Below are 24,812 nucleotides of genomic sequence, written 5' to 3'. Positions count from 1 at the left end.
ATCTCAATAAGTAAGGAATATATAGCTTACCTGTTTCCGCCACCACCGTTTGATCCCCCACAGGAACGGCCACCAGCTCTTCTACCGCCGCCTCCTCCCCAGAGGCCTCCGAGTCCAAGTCCAACACAGCCACCTCCGCGCTGGCCCCGTCACCAGATGTTACACCTACAAAGTACATTTAAGAATGTTAATACACCACTCACTACTATATAATATTTGGTCTAGGAGAAATGTTAAAAAAACAGAATACAATGTAATAATTTGTGACTGTCTACTCCATAGTAAAAATGTCCCATTTTCCAGGGAAGGCTGTTGTCTTGCTGCACTTTTATGCACAACTGATGAATGCTTGCTTTTGATTTTTAACACGCACCACTTTTTCTCCTAACAGACAGAAGCTTGACTCCTGAGTCCTAAGAACACGACCAGGATCAAGTTCAAACTAGGTGAGAGTTCGGCTCGACCACAAGAAATGTGTCCAATTAATCGTCAGCACTAACCACTTTTCCGTTTACAGTTAAATAGTTTTATGACAAAGTAGATTTTAATAAATGTGTTTACTTTTAATAAAGCTTTTACACTTAAATAGACTCTGTGGTTTTTGTTCCTCTAGACTAGAGTGGATGAGCTAAAGGTTTTGGAATTTTTGCAAGCATGAGTGCCTCTGACACTTCTTGACTGTGCTGTGACTCCGTACTACTCTCTTGTCCTGCGTACGATAATCTAGAGATCATTGGGGATCTATAATCGGTGACTTCGGGAGCTGAATGACTCTGCCACACTATCTAGTCAGTAAGGAGACAGTGCATAGAGGTATTGCTGAATATAATGGGAGTCCAATGGAATTGCCAAATGTCCAATCTTAGTTAGCTACACAGACAGACTAATAAGAATAGTCTAGTAATACCACAGGGAGTCATATTCGAGGCAGGATAAGAATTTATATCCAGTCTACAAGAAGATCAAAGACGATTTAGAAAAAATCGAATGAGGAACGCTAGGAAAAAATAGGTACTGTTTATTAAAATGTAAACTTACTGGGGCCAGCAAAGGAGCCCTCGCCTGCCCGATCCTGGCCTGCATCCTCAGCACCCTCCTCCTGTGTCCTCTTGCCCTTGGGGGGAGCTGATGTACAACATGAAAGAAAGAAAAACCAGAAAACATGGATGAGATTTTTCAACCAAATCAAACATTTCAAAAGAACAATAACAACATATTTTGGAAAAATAGCAAATAGATAGACAACTATTCCACGGGATCTATCTCATGTGGTATACTACGTTATTCGTATTGCCTGATTTGCGGAACGTTGACTTAGAAAGTTCCTATGTAACTCAATAAACAGACTACTAAAGAGGTTTGCCTAGGCCTGGCACTGCAGGCAGCAGTGCGCAACACGTGACAGACAAAGTCCATCCTGCTTGCAGATCAGTGAATACTCAAACTATCAATCCACCCGCCACCACCGCCACTATTTCTTCTGATAGCCATGTGACTGTCTAAAGGAAGGACTGGACTTCAGTCTGTTGGGGCTGATTTATAAGTCCCTTGCGGAAGTTGCGGCTGATTTTCCTCCATTGTTGCGTGCCTTTTCTGACGCAGCGGCAGAACAAAAGACTCGCCATGGTGTTGGTGCGGCGTATATATTAAAAAAAAAAACACATATGGGCATATGGGCGATGCATCACGTTGTAAAGCCCTGCGCCATCAGGGGGCGTTCCGGCGCAAGGGAGGGCGTACCTGCGCAGGAACGAATCCTAAAAGTGGCTGAGGGAAATCTACAAGATGTCAATCAGTCACTTTTAGGACAATGATGCATGACTCAAACCCTGCGCGCTTGAAGCCGACGTACGGCTTGATGCAGCATTGGGGAGATAGGGTACCCCAGAGCATTGCTGGAGCTGCGCCATCGTTGGCACGCAACTCCAGCAATGCGCTGCCTTTACGGCACAGATGCGTAAGGCTTCTGTGACGTTTTGGGCCAATGGGTGGTGGTGGCATGGCACACAATTACTGCCGCATCCCTGCTACTTTGCAGGGATGCGCCGGTAATTGAAAATATGACCCTTACTGTCTAGCATTACGCTGTTCTTTTCTTTACAGTACACTCATACATAATTTCTCAGGCCAATGAAATGCTTCTGAACACAACATACAAAACAAAGAAGCATAGTAGCAAGCAAGGCTACTGAGAAGGAGAGCAGTGCACCTGAAATGCATAGAAGATTTTGAAATATAATTTACCTCAATGTAATCGGCAGCATTATTGCTCTTGGTAAAGAACAAAGATTTGCAAATAACAGAGCAGGATAAAACAGAGTAGTAAATGTACTACTACTACTACTCACCAAGCCCGGGGACCTCTACGCCGAGCGCGTCCAGCAAGTCCCGCTCCCGGTCCATGACATCGGTCCAGCGGTGGGTGGCCTGGTTATATGTGCGCCGGACCCCAGAGATCTTGTACATGGCCCGGCACACCTTCTCCCACCGCTTGCGACGCTCCCGGATGCCATAGCCGGTCGCGATCTTGCCGCCTCCCAGGATCGTCTTGGGGAGGCGGCGCTGGACGTGGAAGATCAGTGCCGCCACTTCCTCCGCGCTGAAGATCTCCCTCGGGACCACTTGCTCCCCCCTTAAACGCCCGCACGGGAGCCGGGCACGGGGTGCGGGACCCTTCCCCTTCTCAGGGTGCTTCCCGGCTCCCTTTACCATGGTCTGGGCAGAAATAAACTTAAATGATAAAGAAGAAATAGAATAGTGAAGAAGAAAAGAAAAGAGTTTAAAAAAGTAGTTTAAAAGTAACTAAAAGCTGCAGAAAACACAAAAATATAGAGCTAGAAAAATAGAGGGTTAGATAATAAGTAAAATTAGATCAAAAAAACTTCAAACAAGCAAAGGATGGCAGAGATTGAGAGAGGATAGAGAAAGCATGCCCAGAACCATAGCAATGAATGAGAAACAAGATGGCCGCGCCCGTTCACGACCGCGTGGGTAAGTTCGCGCGAGATTTTCCTTGCGAGTACGCGCGAAATTGTACTAGCGAGCAGCACACTTTGCGAGATTACACATAGCGGGCGGAAACGGAATTACATCACGCCAACAAGATGGCCGCGCCCGTGTACGACCGATAGGGTAACTTGGCAAACGTATAGCTAGAAGCGCCTCGCGAACACGCGCAAGATCACGCGAACATACACGTCGCAACAAAAACAATTTTGTATTCGCACGTATTCGCGGCTTCCGAAATCGATCTCGCACGGATTCGCGCCCCAAAAAACGCGCGAAATTGCAGAAAAAACGATTTTAGCTAAACTGAAAGCAATGAGCAGGTGCAAAAGTTCAAACTTAACATTAGTAACATTCAAGGTAGTGCTTCCTGATGGGCCCCTCCAGAGTTTGCAACTATTCTATGACCCTGCTATGACCCAAACAGCAGGCTCATAGAATAGCACCATAAAGGTCCTGTGAAAAAAAAATTTCACTGCAACAAAAAGCAAATTACAGATAAGGAAGGAAGCAGGTGCCAGCCAGACTGGAACTTTCAAAATTACTGACACATTAATGAAACACAAATTAATTGATGGCAGTTGAAGAAGGGCAGGTGTGCTTGCTTTTTTCAACCAACATAATCTACAGTGATAAATAAACCTAATAGGTGCCAGTGAGGATGTACTAGAGGGTGGCATGGGTGTCCCAGAGGGTGGCAGTGGTGAAACAGAGGGTGCTGTGAACCTGTGATGATAAACCAGACGTAGAAACAACATAGTCGCGGCCGTTGCAAGCCGAAAAGTAAGTTCGCAATTGCGAACTTGTCCCAAAATCGGCGCGAACACGCGCCAACACAAAACACGGAAAAATCCGCAAATCCGCTAGAGTTCGCGGATCTTCGCGGATTGCGAATCCGTAAATACGCAAGTTCGCGGATTGCCAATCCGCAAAATCCGCCCATGCTTAATGATTGCACCATTGGGGTTACAATCCTTTGTTACTGTTTTAGAGAGCAGGTCCACACTATTTGGTACTCACTTATCAGTGTTATGCAAATGTCTTCACGAGTGAAGCAAGTCACGTACCATTTTTATAACCCATTCTTTACAACCGTTTATATTTGACACTTAGGGGCCGATTAGGATGGCGGTGAATCCGCATCCTCCGGCCTGGAGGATGCGGATTCACCGCCGCGGCCACAGAAAACACCCACCGCCAGATTAGGATGGCGGTGGGATTGCGGTGGGACCAGCGGCGGACGGCAGGTCCGTCCGCCGCTGATCCGCGGTGTGTGTAAGGCCATTTGGTGACGGTGTCTGCAAGACACCGTCAGCCAAATTAGGATGTGCGGTGTAACATGCTTTTCCACAGCGGATTTTCCGCCGTGGAAAAGCATGTGGTCTTTGGTGTTTGGGGGCCCATTGCGGGCCCCCAGGGTGTGGGGGGTGGGGGTGCACATGGGGGTATTTATGGTACCCCCCAGCATTTCCATGCCCAAAGCAGCAGGCACGCGCGGTGCCTGCCGCTTTGTGCATGTAAATGTAAAACATGGTTTTTAACCTTGCGGCGGGTGCTGCTTCAAGCAGCACCCGCCGCAAGGTTAAAGATACAGGATGTGACCGCCAGGGTGGCGGTCACATCCTAATTGCACCGGAGGGACCGCCGATGCCCCTGCAGATGGTCCCTTCACCTCGGGGGTGGCGGACGGACGCAGGTCCATCCGCAATCCTAATAGGCCCCCTAGTTAGGTCGCTTTTTATATTTATCATACAGATTATACTCAAAATTAATTAAAGTCCAAACGCACCATTATCTAATACTGTAGGTGTCTGTTTGCTTTTGTCTGGCCCTGTTAGTCGGATAGTGCTTTTTAAGGTACTGTTAAACATCTGTGTACTAAATAATTACAATTTGCTTACATTTCAGGCAATAACATATAAATATGTATTTTTCAGGTTAATTCTGAGCTATCAAGGCTCTTAGAAATCGAGCGTTCTGTAAGTGCAGCATATCATCCACAGACAAATGGTTTAGATGAGCGCACTAATGCTAGCATTAAAAGGTAAAGCTAATTCTGATTCTTTTTTGTATGCACATGTTGATATGCAATTTATTTATAAAATATTTTCTCTTTAATATTGATAGGTTTGCAAGTAATATACTGCCATTAACTATTATACCACATGCTAATCTTTTGTTATTTTACAGCACGTTGTCTAAATGCGTGAATGAGCACCAAAACGACTGGGATTTATTTTTGGATCATGCATTGTTTGCTTTACGATCAAAGCCACATACCACAACAAAAGTTTCCCCTTTCCAACTTATGTACGGCCGAGAAGCACGATTTCCAAGTGAGGTCTCCGAGGATCTGGTATGGAATTTTTATTGTGTTTTTAATGTAAAGAATTTTTACAATGTTGCTTTTTGGTTGTCAGTGATTACTCCAAAGTCTGTTTTAATATGCATATTGTTATTTTGTAATTATACATACATTCACTTGCTGGTTACTTTTTAACTTTAGACAATGTTGCCCTGCTTTTATCAAACTACAACTGTTGGCAGATAGATCACAGACTGTGCAAATTGCGAAATTTTTGAAATTGATGGTCAAAATTAGGAAAACAATGGATGGTTTTTAAATATCCTGTAATTATTTAAATTTTTATACTGCTAAATTTTATGCTGTCACTTATGTGCTTTTATGGTTAATTGATTTTATACCGAATAAAGCGTATTCTGGTTCTGATTCTGATATATGAAATCTAATTTCTCTGTGTGTATAGTTTCTTTTCTTTAGCGTAACTTTTATTTACAATAAAGCAAGTTATTTTACTTTGTTTTAATTTTTATATAATAATACAGTTTTATATAACGAAAATGAGTGATTGCGTTTTATGTTTCCTTTAATAGCTTGAGTTTATACTCCCAACTGAAAGTGAATATGCCGGCATTATCGTTGAAAACAAAATAAAAAAAGCAGAGTTGCAGAGGCAGACAAAACAGAATATTGAGGTTGCCCAGGAAAAGCAAAAAGAAAAATTTAAAAAGAGAGTTTCCCAAAAATATAAGCCATGCACCTTCAGAGATGGACAATTAGTGCTTCTGAAAAATTGCAGGAAAGCTACAAGAAAAGGAGGCATTTTGGAACATAAATTTACTGGACCATACACTATTGCTGAAATCCAAGGAAAGCGCGTTAAATTGCTTAATGATCGCAATATCCTTTTACGTACAACACACAATCTCGACATGTTGAGGCCTTATAAGTCGAGCGTCAAAGGTAAACAATGTAAAGTAATGTTTTGGTTATGCAATGTGAGATAATTGGATGTGTTTCGGAATAATATACTATCAACATATGTAAATGTCTCCTTAATTTGGTGAAAAGGTATTAGGTTGAGCAGGAGAACGTGACGCTGACTTTCTCCAAAAGATATGTTTTTAAAAGTACGGTATTTTAAACAAGGTATTATTGAATAGTATTTTTTCTTTGTGTAGGGTTTTGTGTTTGGATGGTGGAGTAGTCTGTTTTCCCAACTGAGTTTTTGTCAACCTCAAAATCAATATTTTTCAGGAAGCATGACCAATCATGAATCGCCTGAATCTCTTCCACTTGAAACACTTTCAGAGGAGAATGATGATTTTGCAGAAAACCAAGCTTGCGTGCTGTTGGGGGGTGAGGTTGCTACTTATTTTATTAATACTTCTGTTTTAAAATTGTTTAACAAATATTGACACTGAAGATGTAGGGTGTTCTCACAAGAAGCTTGATTTTACTATCTCTATTTTGGTAATTATACATCTTAGTACTTTGTGTCCGGCTGGTTTACTATATGGTGCTCACTTCGAAAAAAGTATATTACCTTACACTAATCCAAACAATCCTTTATTGGGTTTTCAGTGGTTTTAGACAACATTAGAAAGCTCTCTAAGTGGTAGCTGTTGATAGCAGCCTTCATGCTTAGGGCCCCAATTACGATGCCCTTGGAAATGGCTACGAGCCAGGGTTCGTTGGGAAGGAATCTTACCTGTGTTTTAGAAAAGGGCCTGTAATCACAAAGCCGGCTATATCCGCCCGAGGGATTATGATGGCATATTCCCACTGCCTTTCTGTGCCGGCCTTTTCGACACAGAAAGACTGTGGGAATCTGTTTTTGGGGGGCCCCATCAGGGCCCACATGGGTGCAAGGCCTCCGGATGGCAGTCTAGTAGGCACCTATGGTGCCCCCGTTGAGCCCTGCACCCCGGCAAAAGTAATTTGTTTGGTGTGACTGTCAGTTTTGAAGTTTATGTAGGTGTCTTTAAAACTTGTTTTAACTTATGTTTCTCACTTATGTTTCCACAGACTTAAAAGATTCGGGATCTAAGACCAGGCAATCACTTTTGGATGTGTGGAAGAAACCAGTGATGGGACGCTTGGAAGCAATAGTGTCCGACATAAAACTGTATGATTTTTCCTTTTGTTCACTCAAAAACGCCCCAATGGATTGTTGATGAGGTTGGTTTCTATAACATCGATAGTCAGTATAGTATGTCTCGCCACCGCCGCGCTCACGCCTGTCTGTTGGTCCTTGCTCCAGCAGATTTGTAATCATGCACTACTTAACTAAGTGTAATTCTTTTTTTTTAGGTAATCGATGCGTACCTTAGCAAATTATGTATGTCACGATCCAATGTATGTATATTTTCATAAATATCACACACAGATGTACACCAAGATAACAATTGTTTTACAATGTGTGTAATGATGTCCTTTTATTTTAACCTTAGTGTTTTGCACTTTCTGCAACAGTGTCATCCTCTATCTTCCTGGGCAAATACCGGTCGCCTGTTTTCCGGGTACATATTTGAATCTCTTATTTGACTTTTCACAGTCTCAGGTTGTAATGATTTGTTAATGTAACTGATGGATTTAGTGTTGAAGTGTACAAGACACTTACAATAACGTAATGAACAATTGCCAACATTTCACATGTTGGTATACTGTGAATCTGTGTACTTGTCATCCAAGTAAATATTATAGATTTAGAATTCTGGATAACAATCCATTGATACCTTTGAACGTATGGAGTCAGGATGACAGTTAAAGTTATTAATGAGCACATTCTATTCTATGCAGGTATCTTATGAAACTGTGGAAACTGTTCTTTGTCCTACAAATACTGGCAATCATTGGATTCTTTTCGTAAGTGCCATTTTTTTATTTTTTAGTTATCGTTCAGAGGTTTGAAAGTTATTGATGAAAAATATGAGTGGTTGTAATAGTTGGAGAGGCCTACCATGTTTTTTTAATATATACATTGGCTATTTCTGAAACTTTTCCCTTTCTCTTGCTGATGTTGTTTTTCAAACAGCTTTTATATCATTTCCACAGATATTGAAACCTTTTACAAAGAAAATTTTAGTCTACGATTCACTGCCAGCAAATCTTCATACCTACAAAGTCTTCTTGAGAAATTGGAGGTGCCCTTTCCCAAATACAGTTTCCATTATCTATTTAGTACTTTTAAGATTGCAAAATAATAAAATTCACAAACTTTACAAATTGATCACTATTTGTGACAACAATGTAACATCTTTATTGTTTTATTCTGATTTACAAACTCTAATATTTTACATAACCTTTCATATGTCTCTAAAGGGATTTCCTACAGGCACTGGAGCATCCTGACTATGAGCTTTGGGAATTAGTGGTTGATTCTAACATAAAGCAACAGGACAACTACAATTGTGGTGTTTTTTGCATGCTGGTAATGATAAATTCCTATTAATATTATAAACCTTAATTTGTTTTTGTTATCAAAGTGAATAATTGATCATATTCTCGAATGAGAGATTATTGAAGTTAATTATGGTTTTTAGAATTCTAGTGGTCAAAATACTCGTCAAACGATGGCTTTTTCGGTGCGGTTTTCTTCGAGTTCACGTGGCCACAGGCACGCGCTTTTGGGCCATAAACTTTCACGGCCATATGTTCCCCAGCTCCAGCACCTCCCTCCTCTTTCCCCGCACACAGCCTTACTCGGATTTCTCCTCCCCCTCCCCAGCCAGCTTCCCCCAGGCCGTGTTCCCTCCCACCTTTCCTCCTCTCTGTCCCTCTCTCTCCGTACATCCTTTAACTTTGTCCACCTCCTTCTTTATCTCAGCTCCCGTCTTTCTCGCTGATCTCCTTGTACTATCTCACATGCCATCCCCTGTCTCATGTTTCTCACCGGTTCTGTCCCTTTTCACCTCTCTTTCACCTGTCTCCCACCATTGTTACTGCTTTGTCTGTCCCACCTGGTTGTCTCAATATCGCATACCTATATCTCACCTTTCCTCAGTTGTTTTTTCTACCCTTTCTCTGTCCGCATAATTATGTATTTGCCGCATTTTCAGGATAATCCACCACCTGCTGCTCAGTTTTCAACATAGTTAAAGTCCGTGCAGGCAGTTCTGATGAGATTCCTATGAAAAGTTATAGTACGTCAGCATATGTCTCAAAGTCGAGAACCAAAGGCGAAAATTCTCCAAGTTATTATTAAATCATTGGTGCCTCTTAAAACTTGTGCTGCTTCCTCGTGGCTGCTTGCAGGAATTTTATTCAAACCATCCCTCCCAAAGGCTTCCCCAGCGTGCGCTCGGCCGGCCTCCCTTCTCCTCCCCCCTAATAACCACCCCCTCCCTCTCCATCACGGCCACAGGCCGTGACTCGCATCTGCTTCTCCTGCCCACCCCCGTTGCGCTCTCCCCAGGTCCCCCTTGCCTACATAACATTTGGTCTTGTGCTGGAGTATCTGTCATCTTTTGCGGTATTTTTTAACCCTCTTCTCCTCCTTTATCTCAGCTCCCGTCTTTCTCGCTGATCTCCTTGTACTTTCTCACATGCCATCCCCTGTCTCACGTTTCTCACCGGTTCTGTCCCTTTTCACATGCTTTGCCCTGCTACTCCATAACCTGGTTTTCGACCCTGCTATGCCGAGTCTTGTGGTTCAGTGGACGAATGCAACCACAGTAGCGGCCTGTGTTCACCTCATGGTCACAGGTTCAAATATTGGTGGCTCCACTCAGCCTTTCATCCTTCTGAGGACTCCCTCTCCAATCCCTCTCTCTCTCCTCACTCACCTCTCTCTCGCCTCTCTCCCCTCTCCTCACTCACCCCTCTCCTCGCTCTCCAGGCCTGACTCTCTCCTCCCCTCTCACCACCACTCTCCCCTATCAACACCACTCTCCTCACCACTCTCCCCTCAGTTCTAATTGCATTTTTTCACGGCCGCCAGGCCGTGACACCACATCACAGGGCTTCTCCTCCCCTAATTATTTTTTTACGGCCGGCCGGCCGTACTTTAAGTTTCACGCCCGCCATACAACATACAACCACACATACAACCACACGCACAACCACATCAGTGCACGTTTTCACCAGTCACACACACACCACCAGCCGTCGGTGCATGCTTTCACCAGGCACAAACCACCAGCATCAGTGCACGCTTTCACCAGGCACACACAACACCAGCCGTCAGTGCACGCTTCCACCAGGCACACACACCACCAGCCGGCAGTGCACACTTCCACCACAGCACCACTCAGCACCACCACAGCACCACTCAGCACCACTACAGCATCACTCAGGGGCACCACAACATCACTATGCGCTACAACAGCATCAATCTGTGCAACCATTCAACAACAACTGCTTCAAATATTTTCTGTCAATGTTTCAAGCTTTATTACAAATGTCATAAAAATATGTTAAATGTTTTCACTTCTGTTCTTGTTAAAACAATGTGATTTCTCAGATCAATACATGTACGACAGGGGAAAACTAAACATGTACCTTTACTAATGCTATAGATGTAACATTTGCTAACTGTATAACTATTGGCATTTCTAATAACAAAATGAATACTTTTATATTTTGAAAAACATAAACAAAAATTATTATTTTTTACATTTTACACAACAAAAGCTCAAACTTTTCTATTGCGAGACCTATTGCATTGCAAATGCTTGTTGTTATTGGAGTACTTATAAATAGTAAAGAAGGCTATGACCATAAACAATTACAGGTGAGGGCAAATTCACTAATGAAATAGTTTAAACAGTCCGCCACATGATGCATGGATTTTAGGGGTGCACCGCATGCTGCCTATTAGGGATTTCACTTCAGAAATCCGGCCGGATGAGGCCGTAGAGCCTGTTGGAAGCAGAGCAGTATTCCCCTCAGATTATCTCTCTGACCACTAGTATGGTCCTAATGCGGTTGGCCGGAGACCTCTGATGATGGCTTTCCAACCGATATCATATTGAGACCAATTGTTTTTACGTCCATTTCACTTTAACTTGTTCATTTGGATAACATATACATTTTACTCTACTTTTAATTGATGAAAGTAAAACTTTCAACTGTGTTCTCAGTTTGCAGATTTTTACATCAGTCAACAGCCAGTTCCAGAGATTTTAATAAATTCTACATTTATGGAGGATTTTAGATTCAAAATTGCAATGGATCTAATGGAGTCATCAGGTTTGAGTTTAACATTTCATGTCTCAATTTTATAAATGTGTCATGCCTTTGGGTCAACAGAATGTTTTGATGATTTTGGTAGCTATTTTTATTTCTTCAACGTTTTTAAAAGTACACAGCATACATTTTGTACATTATATTACATATAGTACGGTATAGCAATTATGTTTTTGAGTATGTTAAAAGGTCATTTTTCTTGCCAATAGAAAGAGTTTTTAACAGTTGTGACTCTGTCACAGCAATATCAAGTCTTAGGAATAAACTTAGAAACATGTACCAGATGCCCAGAGATAAGTTTACGTTTTTTACTTTTCCTGCTAAGATGTGCTGATCTACCTCAATATTACATTTAGATTCTGTCGAAGATTTCTGCGGTGTCTGCAACGAAATAACTTCCGACGTAGGTCAGGAAAACATTATGGTAAATATACACAATTATTTTTAATAGGAACATTTGTAGAGGTCTGGCTAAAGATACTTTCAAATTTCCGTTTAATTTTAAATGTATTTATTCGTTTTCCTAAAAACAAAGAACCCCACAGGGGCAATTGTATCATCGTAATACAGTGACTCATACATTGCAAAGACAGCCTCTTAGCAAGGCTAGGCATAGCGGTAACCGAAAGTCCAAAAAGAAGAAAGCACTAAGAGATCCCAAACAGAGTCCATCGTGCTATTTGCTGCCCCTGTTGAGAACCAAAACCCCACAACCCCCTCTCCATCCGGCATCCCCTGAACGGTCTTCATTGAGTACCTTTACAATGGTCCCAGAGCCCTCAACCATTTCCTTAGGCTGTGGGCAGGTCCTTTCATAGCTCCGGCAGACGCAGCATCCTCAGATATTGAGGCAGGGTAATTTTGTGAAATTGAGCTGAGAGAAGGTGTAGGAATGGGCTCCAAATTTTCTGGAAGGTGTCAGTGGAGTTGTTCAAGGTAGCAGTGATGCGCTCCATTACCAGTATGGACCTGAGCCTATGAAGCCAACCCATGTCTACGGGGGGGAGGGGAGGAGCCTGAATGCGTGAGGACATTTTCTAGTGCTGCACCCATGTCCATGTCGTTCCCCAGGCAGAGCTGGCCCTTGCTGCCTCCGACCACCCACTGCTTTTGGTGCCCCTTGCTCCTCTAAGGTGCTATCACGGCGTCATGGGGTACCCTTGCCACCCCACTTGCTGCTCTCGTTAGCTCTAGCCAGTCTCTGCTTGCAGTGCTGCGCCTTTGAATGGCCCAATGTATCCGGGCACGGGATCGGCAGTTACTTGTGGCTGGGCGTCTCTCCGCTGTGTTGCTCTGCTGGGCCCTGGGCTCGGCACTGCTCTTTGCAGCTACAGTGCCACCTCTGCGGGGGGCCCCAGCTTCACTGTGCCCAGCCCTTGTCTCCAGCCTGACACCGCGCCTACTCCAGACCCCGGCCACCTCAGCCCCTCACTCTCGTAGTACACAGGAAGAGCCTTCTCCGGAGGTCCTCAGGGCCGACAATCTCTTCACTCGCCCCAACGCAAATCAGCACACACCTGTGCTGGCTGCCCCGTGTCCTGCGGGTGATAGGGCCTCTTTGAGCTTGTGTGCTCTGTCCCCCTAACTGTGGCTCTCCGGCTTAGTGCTGTGCCAGGCGACTGTTGAGGGTCTTTCTGAAGGTGTTCAAAGAGGGGGCGTGTCTGAGGTCTTGTGGTAGGTTGTTCCATGTCTTGGCTCCGATGTGGGAGAAGGATCTTGCTCTGGCTCTGTGGACGCGCGTGGTTTTGGCTACTGCAAGGTTGGAGGAACGTAGAGGGATCTGATTTTCTGGTGGAAGTAGGTTCTGAGCTTGTTGCCACTGACTGGGGACTGTGTGAAATGTGGAACAAGTATGCATTTACCATGCTAGGAAAGAGCACTGGCACTGGGGACCTTGTAAGCATGAACGAAGTGACTTTATGTGAAAGTTGCTTTAGATATCAGTCACAAACTATGGTTGACCATTTCAAATAAGTGCAGTTTCCTACAGATTTTTTTCACAAACTCTGAAAACTAATTTCAGTTTACAAATGAAAAAAACATGTTTACCTGTTTACAATGCAAAGTGAATAGATTTTTTTTTTACTATCTTTCCAACAGGCACTATGTAAACAATGCTGCAGATGGATACATATTGAATGCATTCGAAAAGATGCAACATCCTTGTTACATCAAGAAGTTTTCAAATGTAGCAAATGTATTTAATGAACAAGTTACTTACCGTCGGTAAAGATGTGTTCGCATGTGAGCTGTAGATCACATGATTTGCATAATTGTGCCATCTAGTTTTGGTTACGGATGTTTAAAAGTAGTTTTTCTTTGAAGAAGTCTTTCCAGTCACGAGATTAGGTGACTCCTTCTTTTGTTGATAGTGCGCATGGGCATCAATTCCATTGTTAGACTGTTTTCCCGCAAGAGGTTGAGAATGCAGTATATAAGTGTAGTACAGAGTTGTCAATGCGTATGTTAAGTAAATAATAACAACTGCAACAACCACAGGTGTCGGGGGAGGTGGGAGGGCACATGTGAATCCACAGCTCTACATTCCAAGAACAGATGCTTACACTGATAATGACCAAGATCTCAACTGTGTTCTCAGTTTGCAGTACTGTGAGAGAAGTAAAGAAACCTTCTCAGTGAGGTGAAATGAGTTATTCTGATACATTGAAACTATTTTCACAACTTGTTTACTGTAATATCGTTGTTTGAGGTGCTCATTTTATTTTTTCTGATACATTGGAAATATTTTTACAACTTCTTTACTGTAATATCGGTGTTTGTGGTGCTCACATTTATTCTTTTTTGATACATGCAAACTATTTTTACAACTTGTTTACTGTAATATCAGAGTTTGTGGTGATTATTCTAAATTCTATTTTTGGATATCCAGAACACAATATTGTACTTCAGTGAAAATTATTTTGAAAACATTTGAAAAATAAATTATTAGAGTGTGATTATGTATTCTTTTTAGTGCTTTATTAAAAATATGCTGGGGCATGGTCACTTTCATTGCCATGACGGACACCGCCAGCAAATAAACTGCCTGTATAAGCTCCACAGCGGCCCCTCGCCAGGCACACCAGAAGCGGGGAGTGGTCAGATACATACCACGCCAGATAGGAAACCTCCCTAACCTGCCGTGCCAGCTCAGGGGTAATGAGACAATAACCCAGCCGAGTATAAGTTCCCGTCGCCGAGGTGTAGCAGGAGAAGAGTCTGGATCCCGAGTGTCTTTACCTACATACTCCAGGGTATAAATGTTAGATCCCTTCTCAACAAGGGGAGAAGGAGTGCTTTGGTAAAGGGCACATGGTTACAATAGTTAGAGTTGCAAAAGTCCAAGACAGAAGAAACCAGTCCCCAGGAGAGGAAAGAGGAAAGAGGGAAGGAGGGGGGGGGAGGCAGGGAGCTGGGAAGCGGGTCAGATCTGGCAGATCAGCAGTGGGAGTGAAAAAACCTCGCGGGTGCCCAAGACGGTAGAGTAAACGGTCTCCAAGCTTAGATGGGGTCTCATAGTCATAAATTGAAGTCTGGGCGCCATTTTAGAGTCAGGCAAGTCCCAGGTACCTGGGCGCAATTAACCCTGGGCACAATGGCCGCCATCTTAGGGCCAGGCAGCTGGGTTCAGGTCGGCCCGTGCCGAATCCCCCAGAGTCAGGGTATATTCCGAGGCACACACTCTCAATGTCAGGGAGGCCCTCAGCAACCGTGGGAGACCCCAACCACAAACATCAGAGGTCTCCTACTGGTGCGCCCTGCAGGGGCTATGTATTGACCGCTACAGGCAGGCAGTTGCGCTGATTGTTATCATGCTGCGATAGCCACTGGATAGATGGGAGTCTTTGTCGCTTTTTTATTTCAGAGTGCTGGGTTGGAGTTAATTGGATGCTGGGTTGGAGATGGGTGGATGCTGGGTTGGGGATGGATGGATGCTGGGTTGGGGATGGATGGATGCTGGGTTGGGGATGGATGGATGCTGGGCTGGGGATGGATGGATGTTGGGTTAGAGATGGATGGATGCTGGGTTGTGGATGGACGGATGCCGGGTGGTGGATAGGTGGATGCTGGGTTGGGGATGGCTGGATGCTGGGCTGGGGATGGATGGATGCAGGGTTAGAGATGGATACATGCTGGGTTGGAGATGGATGGATGCTGGGTTGGGGATGGATGGATGCTGGGTTGGAGATGGATGGATGCTGGGTTTTGGCATGGATGGATGCTGGGTTGGGCATGGATGGATTCTGGGTTGTGGATGGATGGATGCTGGGTGGTGGATAGATGGATGCTGGGTTAGGGATGGATGGATGATGGATTGGGCATGGATTGATGCTTGGTTAGGGATAGATAGATGCTGGGTTGGAGATGGATGGATGCTGGGTTGGAGTTGGTTGGATGCTGGTTTGGAGTTGGGTGGATGCTGAGTTGGAGATGAATGGTGTGGGGTGGATGGATGTTTGAGAGGTGGATGCTGGGTTGGGGATGGATGAATGCTGGGGTGGGGATGGATGGATGGATGCAGGGTTGGAGATGGATGGATGTGTGAGGGGTGGATGGATGTGTGATTGGTGGGTGGGTGGATGCTGGGTTGGAGATGGATAGATGTGTGAGGGGTGGATGGATGAATGCATGGATGGATGGTTGACTGTGGGTGCTTGGAGCATGAATTGATGGATGAATTTGTGGGGAGGCGTGTTTGTGCACCGCTGGATGGGTAACTGAAGAAACTGTGAGGCCAGAGGCCTAACGGCCCCCAAGGCCTGAAGTGCGGCGTATTCGCCATTCACGCTGGCTTGTGGCCTCTGTGTGTTTGCAACAAGGTGACCCATTGCCACTGAAGGTGCTGTTTTTTCTGTATTTGGCATTTAGTCGGTTTATTGGAAGTAAACCAAGACTCTTGCCTCAGAATGTATTTATTGTTGAAGTGAATGCTTACAAATTAAATCCTCGTTTCCCTGTGACTTAGGAATATAAGGTCACCTCCCTGGGCACCATAGAGATGTATGAGTGGGAGTCCCACAGGTGAGGGCCAGTCTCTCCCCTGAAAGTGTAGTTATCCTCTTCTCCACCGGATGTGATTTCACGCTATAGATTAGTGATGTCAATGATATTTTAAAACCCTGAACGCCAGATCTCTGCAACCCGCCCTTTCACCGCCTGCCTCTCCATTCAGATCCTCCTAGTTATCAAGCCAGATAGACATCCACCCATTCATCCACCACCATTTCACTCATCGTTTCATCCACACAACCACCTTTCCATCCACCACGCATAGAATCACATACATCCACCTATTCAGCTCCCCGCCCACCTGCCCAGGTATCACATCCCCTACCCAGGCGTCCTTAAACGAGAGAAAAGCTCCAAGTGTCAGACATTTGGTTGTAGAAGTTACTCGTGGGGGAAGGGGCTGAAGCACTTTGAGCCCAATGGGCGTTGCACAGCGTGTGGTTGTGTTTAGTGCACGACCAGCACGTGCCGTGTGCACGTGGCTTGTGTTTTGAGAGGTCAGGCTGTGGATGGGGAGGGGGTGGCCCCCAGCTGTTCCTGGGACTTCAACCGCTGCCGTGCGGAGTTTCAAATCAAAGAACATATTATATAGTGCGCATGCGTGCAAGGACACGCATGCGCACTAAAACGGCAGAACACCGGGGAGCTTAAAAATAGCTGTATGAAGCCAAAAGTACATTGTGCGGTTGCGTAGGATAGTGCGCATGCGCACACACGAGGGGGGAGCGCATACAGACGGGGAGCAGGGAACCACGGAAAACCGGCACGTTTGTGAGACAAACGTATGCGTGGCTACTGTCACGTGGATCCCAATAACCGTTTTAGCCTTGTTGTGAAGGACGCGATACTCTAGCCCTTACGCGTTGTGCAAGAGCAGAGACTACTTTGGCATCCATCTTTGTGAGGGATGCGGCCTGTTATTTCGGTGAGAAGACCAACCTTTCAGCGGCCATCTTTTTGTGTGATGCCTGCCTCCCCGGCCGCCATCTTAGCATGGGGAGCGCGGCCGCTCGTCTACCACCCAAGAAGCCATTGTTATGCGGGGCGTGCGACGCTGCGACCGGTTACCGTTAGACAGAAATGAAGGACTTCGACATCATATCCGATAAATGCGCCGGTTATGGGCGCTCCTGGAAACGCACGCACGTGAGTGTGTCGACTATCTGTGGATCAGGCTTCATGGGGGTATAAATGGGGAAGGGGCGGTGATAAAGATAAGAGATGAAAAGTGACTCCCGGTTCTCTTCTCCTGTGACGATCTGCTGTTCTCTTCCACCCCGCCTACATCTTTAACTCCCTGTTCTCTTCTCATGTGCTGATCTGCAGCTCTCATCCACCCACCTCCTTCTTTACCTCCCTGTTCTCTTCTCCCGTGCTGTTCTGCTGCTCTCTTCCACCCCGCCTCCTTCTTTAACTCCCTGTTAACTTCTGCTGATCTGCTGCTCTTTTCCACCCCACCTCCTTCTTTAACTCCCTGTTCTCTTATGCTGTGCTAATCTGTTCCTCTCTTCCACCCACCTCCTTCTCTAACTCCCTGTTCACTTCTCTTCTCCGGAGCTGATCTGCTGCTCTCTTCAACCCGCCTCCTTCTCTACCTCCCTGTTCTCTTCTCCCATGCTATTCTGCTGCTTTCTTCCACCCCACCTCCTTCTTTAACTCCCTGTTCTCTTCTCCTTTGCTAATCTGCTGCTCTCTTCCACCCCACCTCCTTCTTCAACTCCCTGTTCTCTTCTCATGTGCTGATCTGCTGCTCTCATCCACCCACCTCCTTCTTTAACTACCTGTTCTCTTCTCTCTTGCTGATCTGCTGTTCTCTTCCACCCCACCTCCTTCTCCACCTCCCTGGTCTCTTCTCCCGTGCTGATCTGCTGTTCCTTTCCACCGCCTCCTTCTCTAACTCCCTGTTTTCTTCTCCCGTGTTGATCTGCTGCTCTCTTTCACCCACCTCTTTCTCTAACTCCCTGTTCTCTTCTCCTGTGCTGATCTGCTGCTCTCTTCCACCCGCCTCCTTCTTTAACTCCCTGTTCTCTTCTGCTGTGCTGATCTGCTGCTCTCTTCCACATGCATCCTTCTCTAACCGCGCGCACACATACATACAACCACGCGCGCGCACACACATACATACAACCACGCGTGCGTACATACATACAACTACACACACACAACCGCACGAACACACACAACCACACCGCACACACAATCGCACACACAACTGTAAAAGGGTGACGCTACCAACCAGAATATAAGATCCTTAAGTATTGCCCGGCGGTGTCGCCTCTTGAACCCACAAGATATTAACAAATGAAGAGGCAGGCGCTGGAGACTCGAAGGCAGGAAACAAGGTTTTATTTTCTCCGGAGGAGAAACACGTCAGTTGGACAGCAGGTATCGTTCTGAGGTGCTCTACCCACATCTCTGAAGCCTGGCCTCTTATACACAAGTTTATCACTTTATTGCATGAAACACATTCTCGTCAATACTTTGATGTACGGAAAGACATCCTCGGAATCTCCCCTTCAGGCCCGTTCCCACACACAGTTACAGTTGAAGTCCCCACCCCGGTCACAACAGGTGATGATTATCGCGCAGCTGGATATTCCGCCGATTCACGGGATGTGTGGGGTTCGATCGGATCTCGTAGGGTGGGGGCTTTGATCGACCCGAGGGGCCTTTAATGGGAGGGAAGCTTCCTACTGTACTGGGGGCAATAAACAGTATCCGCAGAGCCAGGTGGTGGCTTGGGAACGAGGAAGACAAACGGGCACACAGGAAAAGGGGTTTGTATCAAAGGACCTGGGACCATGAAAGGAATGAAGGGAGGTGTCGTGCTGGGAACAGGATGGGACTCCGAGGCAGAGCGGCGCTGAAGAGGGGTTTATGACCCGAGGCATGTGAGGGCGAGGGGGTTGTCAGCATGCGGGGGATGCCTGCGAGGCTTAGGAGAGGGAGAGAGGGAGACGCTGGCTATCAGCAAAGGGCAGGGAAGCCATGGTGTTCAAAATGGCGGCTGCTTACGTGCATGAAAGGGTTCGAGAAGAGCAAGAGGGCGCCGATAATGTTGACGGTTTCAGCCTAACTTTCAACAGTCCTCCCTTTTCAACATATCTAGCCAACTTGCTTACTCAATGTCAATTTTCATCAAATTCCTAACCTCGGCATCATACAATGCTCTCATGCGTTCGTTTCCAAAGTCCACAGTTTTGGGGAAAATACAACTTGCACATAAAGAACACAGAGGTGGCAGACATTGAATTCCTAAGCATAGACCACATATTACAACTACAGGAATCAGGATAATGGTGAGCAGTCTCCAGCCCCAGTTCTTAACGGTGTCCCAGAACCAACCACCAAGCGACCATTCTTCTTGTTCTTGGTGGACTTCTGAAGAGAGTCTGTGAAGATGTTCGATGGCTTTGTACACTGAGGGTGAGTTGTCCGGTATGTATGTACAACAGCTGGACCCAATAATGCGGCATGCTCCTCCACGGTCCGCCAGAACCACATCTAGAACAAGGCGGTTCTGAAGAGCCACCAGACGGACCGCCTGGAGCTCGGCAGTGTTGTTAGCAAAGATACCAGCTGTGATGTTCATGGTTGTCTCAACTGCCTGAGTCAGATGTCGGATGGCACAGCTGTTTGCCATCGGGCCCCAGAGGGGGACGAGTCCTTTCATAGCATCGAGGAACTGCGCTCCTGTCGAGTCGGCTTGCTCAATGTCTTTGGCTCGTTTTTGTCTATGGTGATTCGCTGGGGCCACATAAGTCGGGATAAGGATGAAGGAGATGAAACAAGTGCCCCCCCAGCCTTTGGGGAGCCAGGTGTAGGCCTTTGTGCCGCAGACGAAATACATGTTTGGGGATGACACAAAGGAAGGCGGATCCGTGGAATCCAAAGTCCTGGTAAAGCGGCAAGCGCTGCGGCCCACCAGCTGTGTCCCAAGTCCTTCTACACACATGTGGCCTGTGACGTTGATGACCGACAGGGCCACAGTCAGAGTGGCGGCCGTTCGTTTCCGCAGATAGGAGAAGGTGGGTCTGGTTGGATTGTTGAACACCTGCATTTCGATTCGTTCCTTTTCAGGGATGTCCATGTGGATTGAGTCGCTGGGGGTCAGCGGGCAGAAGTGTGTCTTTGTCTTGTTTCGCCCGACCCCGTGAGAAAAATGCGCTGCAGTTCTGCTGGAGGTGGCATTGTCCTTATAGCTTTCTTGCAGGAGGATCAGCCAAGCAAGGCAGGAGCCGTGAACAGAGAAGGGTGAAGGGATGAATGGTATTGAATGTCCAGTGGCATGGGGTAGCAACCCACAGATCCAGCAGTTGGTGGTATTGGTGGCAAGATTGTGTTGGTGAAGTAGCTGCACGAAAGAGTTATTCCAAAACTCCTTTCGCCTCTCTCTTAGTTGAGGAGAGAGCGAAATCAGATAATGTTCCTTCATGGTGGTAGGCTGAGCAGTGGTTAGGAATGTTTCGTGAGCAGGTGCATGTTCTTCCATAATCCAGAGCGCGGTCATGAGGAGAAAGCAGAAGAGGATTGCGATGAGGAGTACAATTGTCTTTGAGCTGTGGAGTCTGTCTGTCTTTGGGTTTCTGTAGTGGGTATTTCCTGTTGCATCCATCATCTTCTTATCTGGCGCTTCCATCTTCTTCAAGGTGCTCGGTAGCGGGCAGAACCACAGACTTCGTTTAGTTCTCTCCCGGTGACCCTTGGTTGTGTTTAGGTCACCGTTCTGAGATTTCAACTTGGTCCGCGGCCTACTTAGCCGAAGCTCCCTCCTTTCGACGCAGGAAATACCCTTCTCTGGATGGCACAGTGGGATCAGAGAATTTTGAAAGTTCAAGTGCTTCAGTATCCGGATAGCAGGCCAGTGACGGTCGGTCCTTGTTCAGGAGCTCTTCTTGGTTGTCGATGTTTTCTGTCGCGGCCAGGGTCGAGGAGACCTTCTTGCAGTGGTGTGCATGCAGCCAGTGCCATTTCCCCTCCACACGAAGAGCCGTCCGGGTGGTGATTAACACTTGCCAGGGGCCCGTCCACCGGGGTTCCAAACTCTTCGATCGCTGAAAATTTCGAATCAGCACGAAATCCCCAGGTTGGATGGTGTGACCCGGACCCCTGGAAGCATCGGGGATGGCCTGCTGCACCTGCTGATGAATGACAGACAGAGTTTCAGTCAATTTATACAGATAATCAGACATTAGGACATCCGGGACGTCATGAATGGAGGTTGGTTTTGGGGCAGACCAGACACTCATGGGTCGACCGAAGACAACTTCATAAGGAGTTAAGTGATGTCGGGTGGGGGTAGAGCGCATCGATAGCAATGCCAGTGGGAGGGCGTCTGGCCATTTCAGACCCGTGGTGGCCACTATCTTGGCCAGTTTAAGCTTTAGTGTGGCATTGTGTCGCTCAACAAGTCCAGCAGATTGGGGGTGGAAGACTGCGTGAAATTTCTGTTTGATGCCCAACCCCTTTAAGATGAGCTGGATAACTTCGGCTATGAAGTGGGGGCCATTATCACTCCATAAAATACGACAGAGGCCATAACGGGGGAAAAATTCCTTTAACAGTACCTTTGCAGTGGCCATAGCGGTGTTGTCACGGGTTGGATATGCTTCCACCCACTTGCTAAATGCGCACACCACAACAAGTACATATTTTAGGCCTTGGCACCTGTCTAGCTGGATGTAGTCCATCTGCAGGACTTCAAATGGGTGGTTTGGGACCCCAAATCCCCCCCGGGGTACTACAGTTCCTTTCCCGGGGTTGTGTTGCAGGCATATTAAGCATTGTTGGACCAGGCGTTTGGCGGAATCTGGGATTTTATCATTGTGCCAAACTCTGGAGACAAGTTCGATCATGGGGGCTGACCCTATGTGGGCAGGGGAGTGTGCCATGGTCAGTATGGGAATCAGGTATGAGTCAGGTAGCAACCATTTGTTTGTGGCTTTTGTCCGCCAGCAGCCTTCGTCATCCTTTAATCCCACCCGTGTCCATTCAGTCAGTTCGTGTTGTGTGCTAGCCGTTTGAATGTCTCTAATAGTGTCCTTAGCGTCAGTCCAGTTTTCTGCTTGTGACCTGGTCACGTACATACGTGTTGTCGTCCTATTTTCAGCTGTCGTTCGGGCAGTGATGTCGGCTAGCGCGTTTCCTTGTCCAATAATGTCCGTCACCTTTTTGTGTGCCTGGCATTTGATGACTGCAAGCTTTTTGGGGAGAAGGACAGCTTCGATCAAGGCGGAGACTGGATCCCCGTGCAAAATGGGTGTGCCGTGTGAGGTCAAGAATCCCCTTTCCCTCCAAAGGAGCCCAAAATGGTGAACCACCCCGAAGGCATACTGGCTGTCGGTGTAGATGTTCGCTGTGGTCCCTGCTGCTAGGATGCAAGCTCGTGTTAGGGCAATCAGTTCCGCTGCCTGGGCAGATCGTTGCGTGATGCGGGCTGTCTCGATTACAGTTCGAGCCGTGGTGACTGCATAGGCAGCGGAAGTGGTGCCATCGGGGAGTTTGATGCAAGAAGGTCCACCCACAGCTCCCCGTCGGGGTCAGGGAAAGCCGTGTCTCTGAGGTAAACCCTACTTCTAGTCTGTTCGTCTGTGAGAGTCACGCAGTCATGTATAGGGTGCACGTTGGGGTCGTTCTCTGGTAAGGGTAACAGAGTTGCCGGGTTCAGTGTGGTGCATCTTTTCAGGGTGATATGGGGTGCAAGCAAAGTCAGTTCGTATCCGGTCAGTCGCGCGCTCGTCAGGTGTTGCGTCTTGGTTTGGTTCAGGAGGGTGTCAACGGCGTGGGGTACCAGTACCGTGAGGGAATTCAAGAGTACGATCCCCTCACTCTGTCAGATAGAGATTGCAGCCGCAGCCACGGCTCGAAGGCAGGCAGGTAAGGCCCTGGCTACAGGGTCAAGAGTGGCAGAGAAGTAAGCGCACGGTCGTTGTCTCGGGCCAATGGCCTGGGTCAGGACGGACAAAGCGCACCCCTCCCTTTCGTGAGTGTAAAGGGAGAAGGGCTTTTTGTAATCAGGGGTACCTAGGACAGGGGCCGAACAAAGGGCATCTCGTAGTTCCGTGAAGGAGGTCTGACACTCAGGGGTCCAAGGGAGTGGGAAGGGGATGTCTTTACTTAGCAGAGAAAGCAGTGGTTTCACAATGAGGCTAAAGTTTGGTAACCACTGTCGGCAGAAGGAGGTGAGGCCTAATAGGGAGCGAACCTGTTTCTGGGTCTTAGGGACAGGAGTTTCAAGAATGGTTTGGATCCGGTCGGGAGTGAGTTTCCTTCCTTCTTTGGACAAAAGGTGGCCTAGGTAAGTGACTTGGGGTTGGCAGAATTGCAACTTCTTCTTGGAGACCTTGTGACCATTTTCCGCGAGGAAGTGCAGGAGTTGAATGGTGGCGGTGACCGCTAATGGGGTAGTGTCGGCTGCCAAAAGGATGTCATCGACATATTGTACTAACACCACTCCATCGGGTAACTGGACTTGATCCAGTTGTCTTTTGAGGGCCTGGCTGTAGATGCTAGGGCTTTCTGTGTAGCCTTGGGGTGCCCGGCAAAACCTATATGAGCGGGCTTTTAGGGTAAAGCCGAAGAGATATCGGCTGTCTGGGTGGATGGGGATGGAAAAGAATGCATTTTTGAGGTCGATGACGGTGAAGGTGGTGGCAGTAGAAGGAATCAAAGTCAGGATGGTGGTGATGTCCGAGACCACAGGGTACTGGGGTACCACCACTTTGTTGACCTCTCGGAGGTCGATGATAAAAAGGTATGCTTTCTCATCTCCCTCTCCCTGTTTCTTGATGATGGGTAAGATAGGGCTGTTGCAAATGTTACTAACCACTTCCTCTACCACTCCTGCGTCTATCAGTGACTGGATAATCTTTACCAATGCCTTCTCGCCCTCGGGCGATATCCGATATTGTGGAAGTTTTGGGAGTGTTGCGTCTGGTCGGACAGTAATGTGCACTGGGTCAATCAACATACGCCCTACGTCCGAATCCGCTTTGGCCCACAGATACGGAGGCAGGGTGTCAAGCAGGGATGCGTCAGCGTCGGTGATGGAAAACATGTGTTGGGGAGAGCAATGTCTAAGCAGAACGGGGTTGTCATAAAGAAACACTCGAACTCCATCTTGAGAACACCTGATCGTCGCTCGGAAGTGTTTCAGTAAGTCAAGTCCCATAATGGCGTCAGGGCTATTGGAGGAGAGCAAAAACGTGATGTCGGTGGTATTGTTTTCTACGTCAAAGAGAATCGGGGCAGACAAAGGGTTAGTGGAGGGCGTTCCATCGAAACCTGTCGATGTTATGAGTGAGCC

The 24,812-nt window shown here is 46.8% G+C and overlaps 1 protein-coding gene and 1 long non-coding RNA gene across 2 annotated transcripts; both read left to right on the top strand.

The window, feature by feature from the left end:
- The first annotated feature begins 4,536 nt into the window (after positions 1-4,536).
- On the top strand, positions 4,537-7,625 carry LOC144805620 (uncharacterized). The gene is made up of 6 exons (XM_078672144.1): positions 4,537-4,571; positions 5,251-5,362; positions 5,902-6,271; positions 6,566-6,667; positions 7,337-7,436; positions 7,622-7,625. The coding sequence occupies exons 1-6, from the start codon at positions 4,537-4,539 to the stop codon at positions 7,623-7,625; spliced, it is 723 nt and encodes a 240-aa protein (XP_078528270.1).
- Positions 7,626-11,190: 3,565 nt separating this feature from the next.
- LOC144805606 (uncharacterized) lies at positions 11,191-14,196 on the top strand. The gene is made up of 3 exons (XR_013605554.1): positions 11,191-11,500; positions 11,854-11,921; positions 13,598-14,196. It is a non-coding gene; the product is annotated as an uncharacterized LOC144805606 (long non-coding RNA).
- The last annotated feature ends 10,616 nt before the right edge of the window (positions 14,197-24,812 follow it).

Source organism: Lissotriton helveticus (genome assembly GCF_964261635.1).
Source record: "Lissotriton helveticus chromosome 1_1 unlocalized genomic scaffold, aLisHel1.1 SUPER_1_unloc_16, whole genome shotgun sequence".
Classification (NCBI taxonomy): domain Eukaryota; kingdom Metazoa; phylum Chordata; class Amphibia; order Caudata; family Salamandridae; genus Lissotriton; species Lissotriton helveticus.
The sequence above is the reverse complement of the archived record's forward strand: the minus strand, read 5'-3'. Positions and strand labels throughout refer to the sequence as shown.

Coding starts and splice junctions, on each gene's coding strand:
- LOC144805620 (XM_078672144.1), top strand. CDS start 4,537: ATGGTTTTTAACCTTGCGGCGGGTGCTGCTTCAAG. Junction 6,272..6,565: donor TTATAAGTCGAGCGTCAAAG/GTAAACAATGTA, acceptor AATATTTTTCAG/GAAGCATGACCAATCATGAA. Junction 6,668..7,336: donor AGCTTGCGTGCTGTTGGGGG/GTGAGGTTGCTA, acceptor ATGTTTCCACAG/ACTTAAAAGATTCGGGATCT.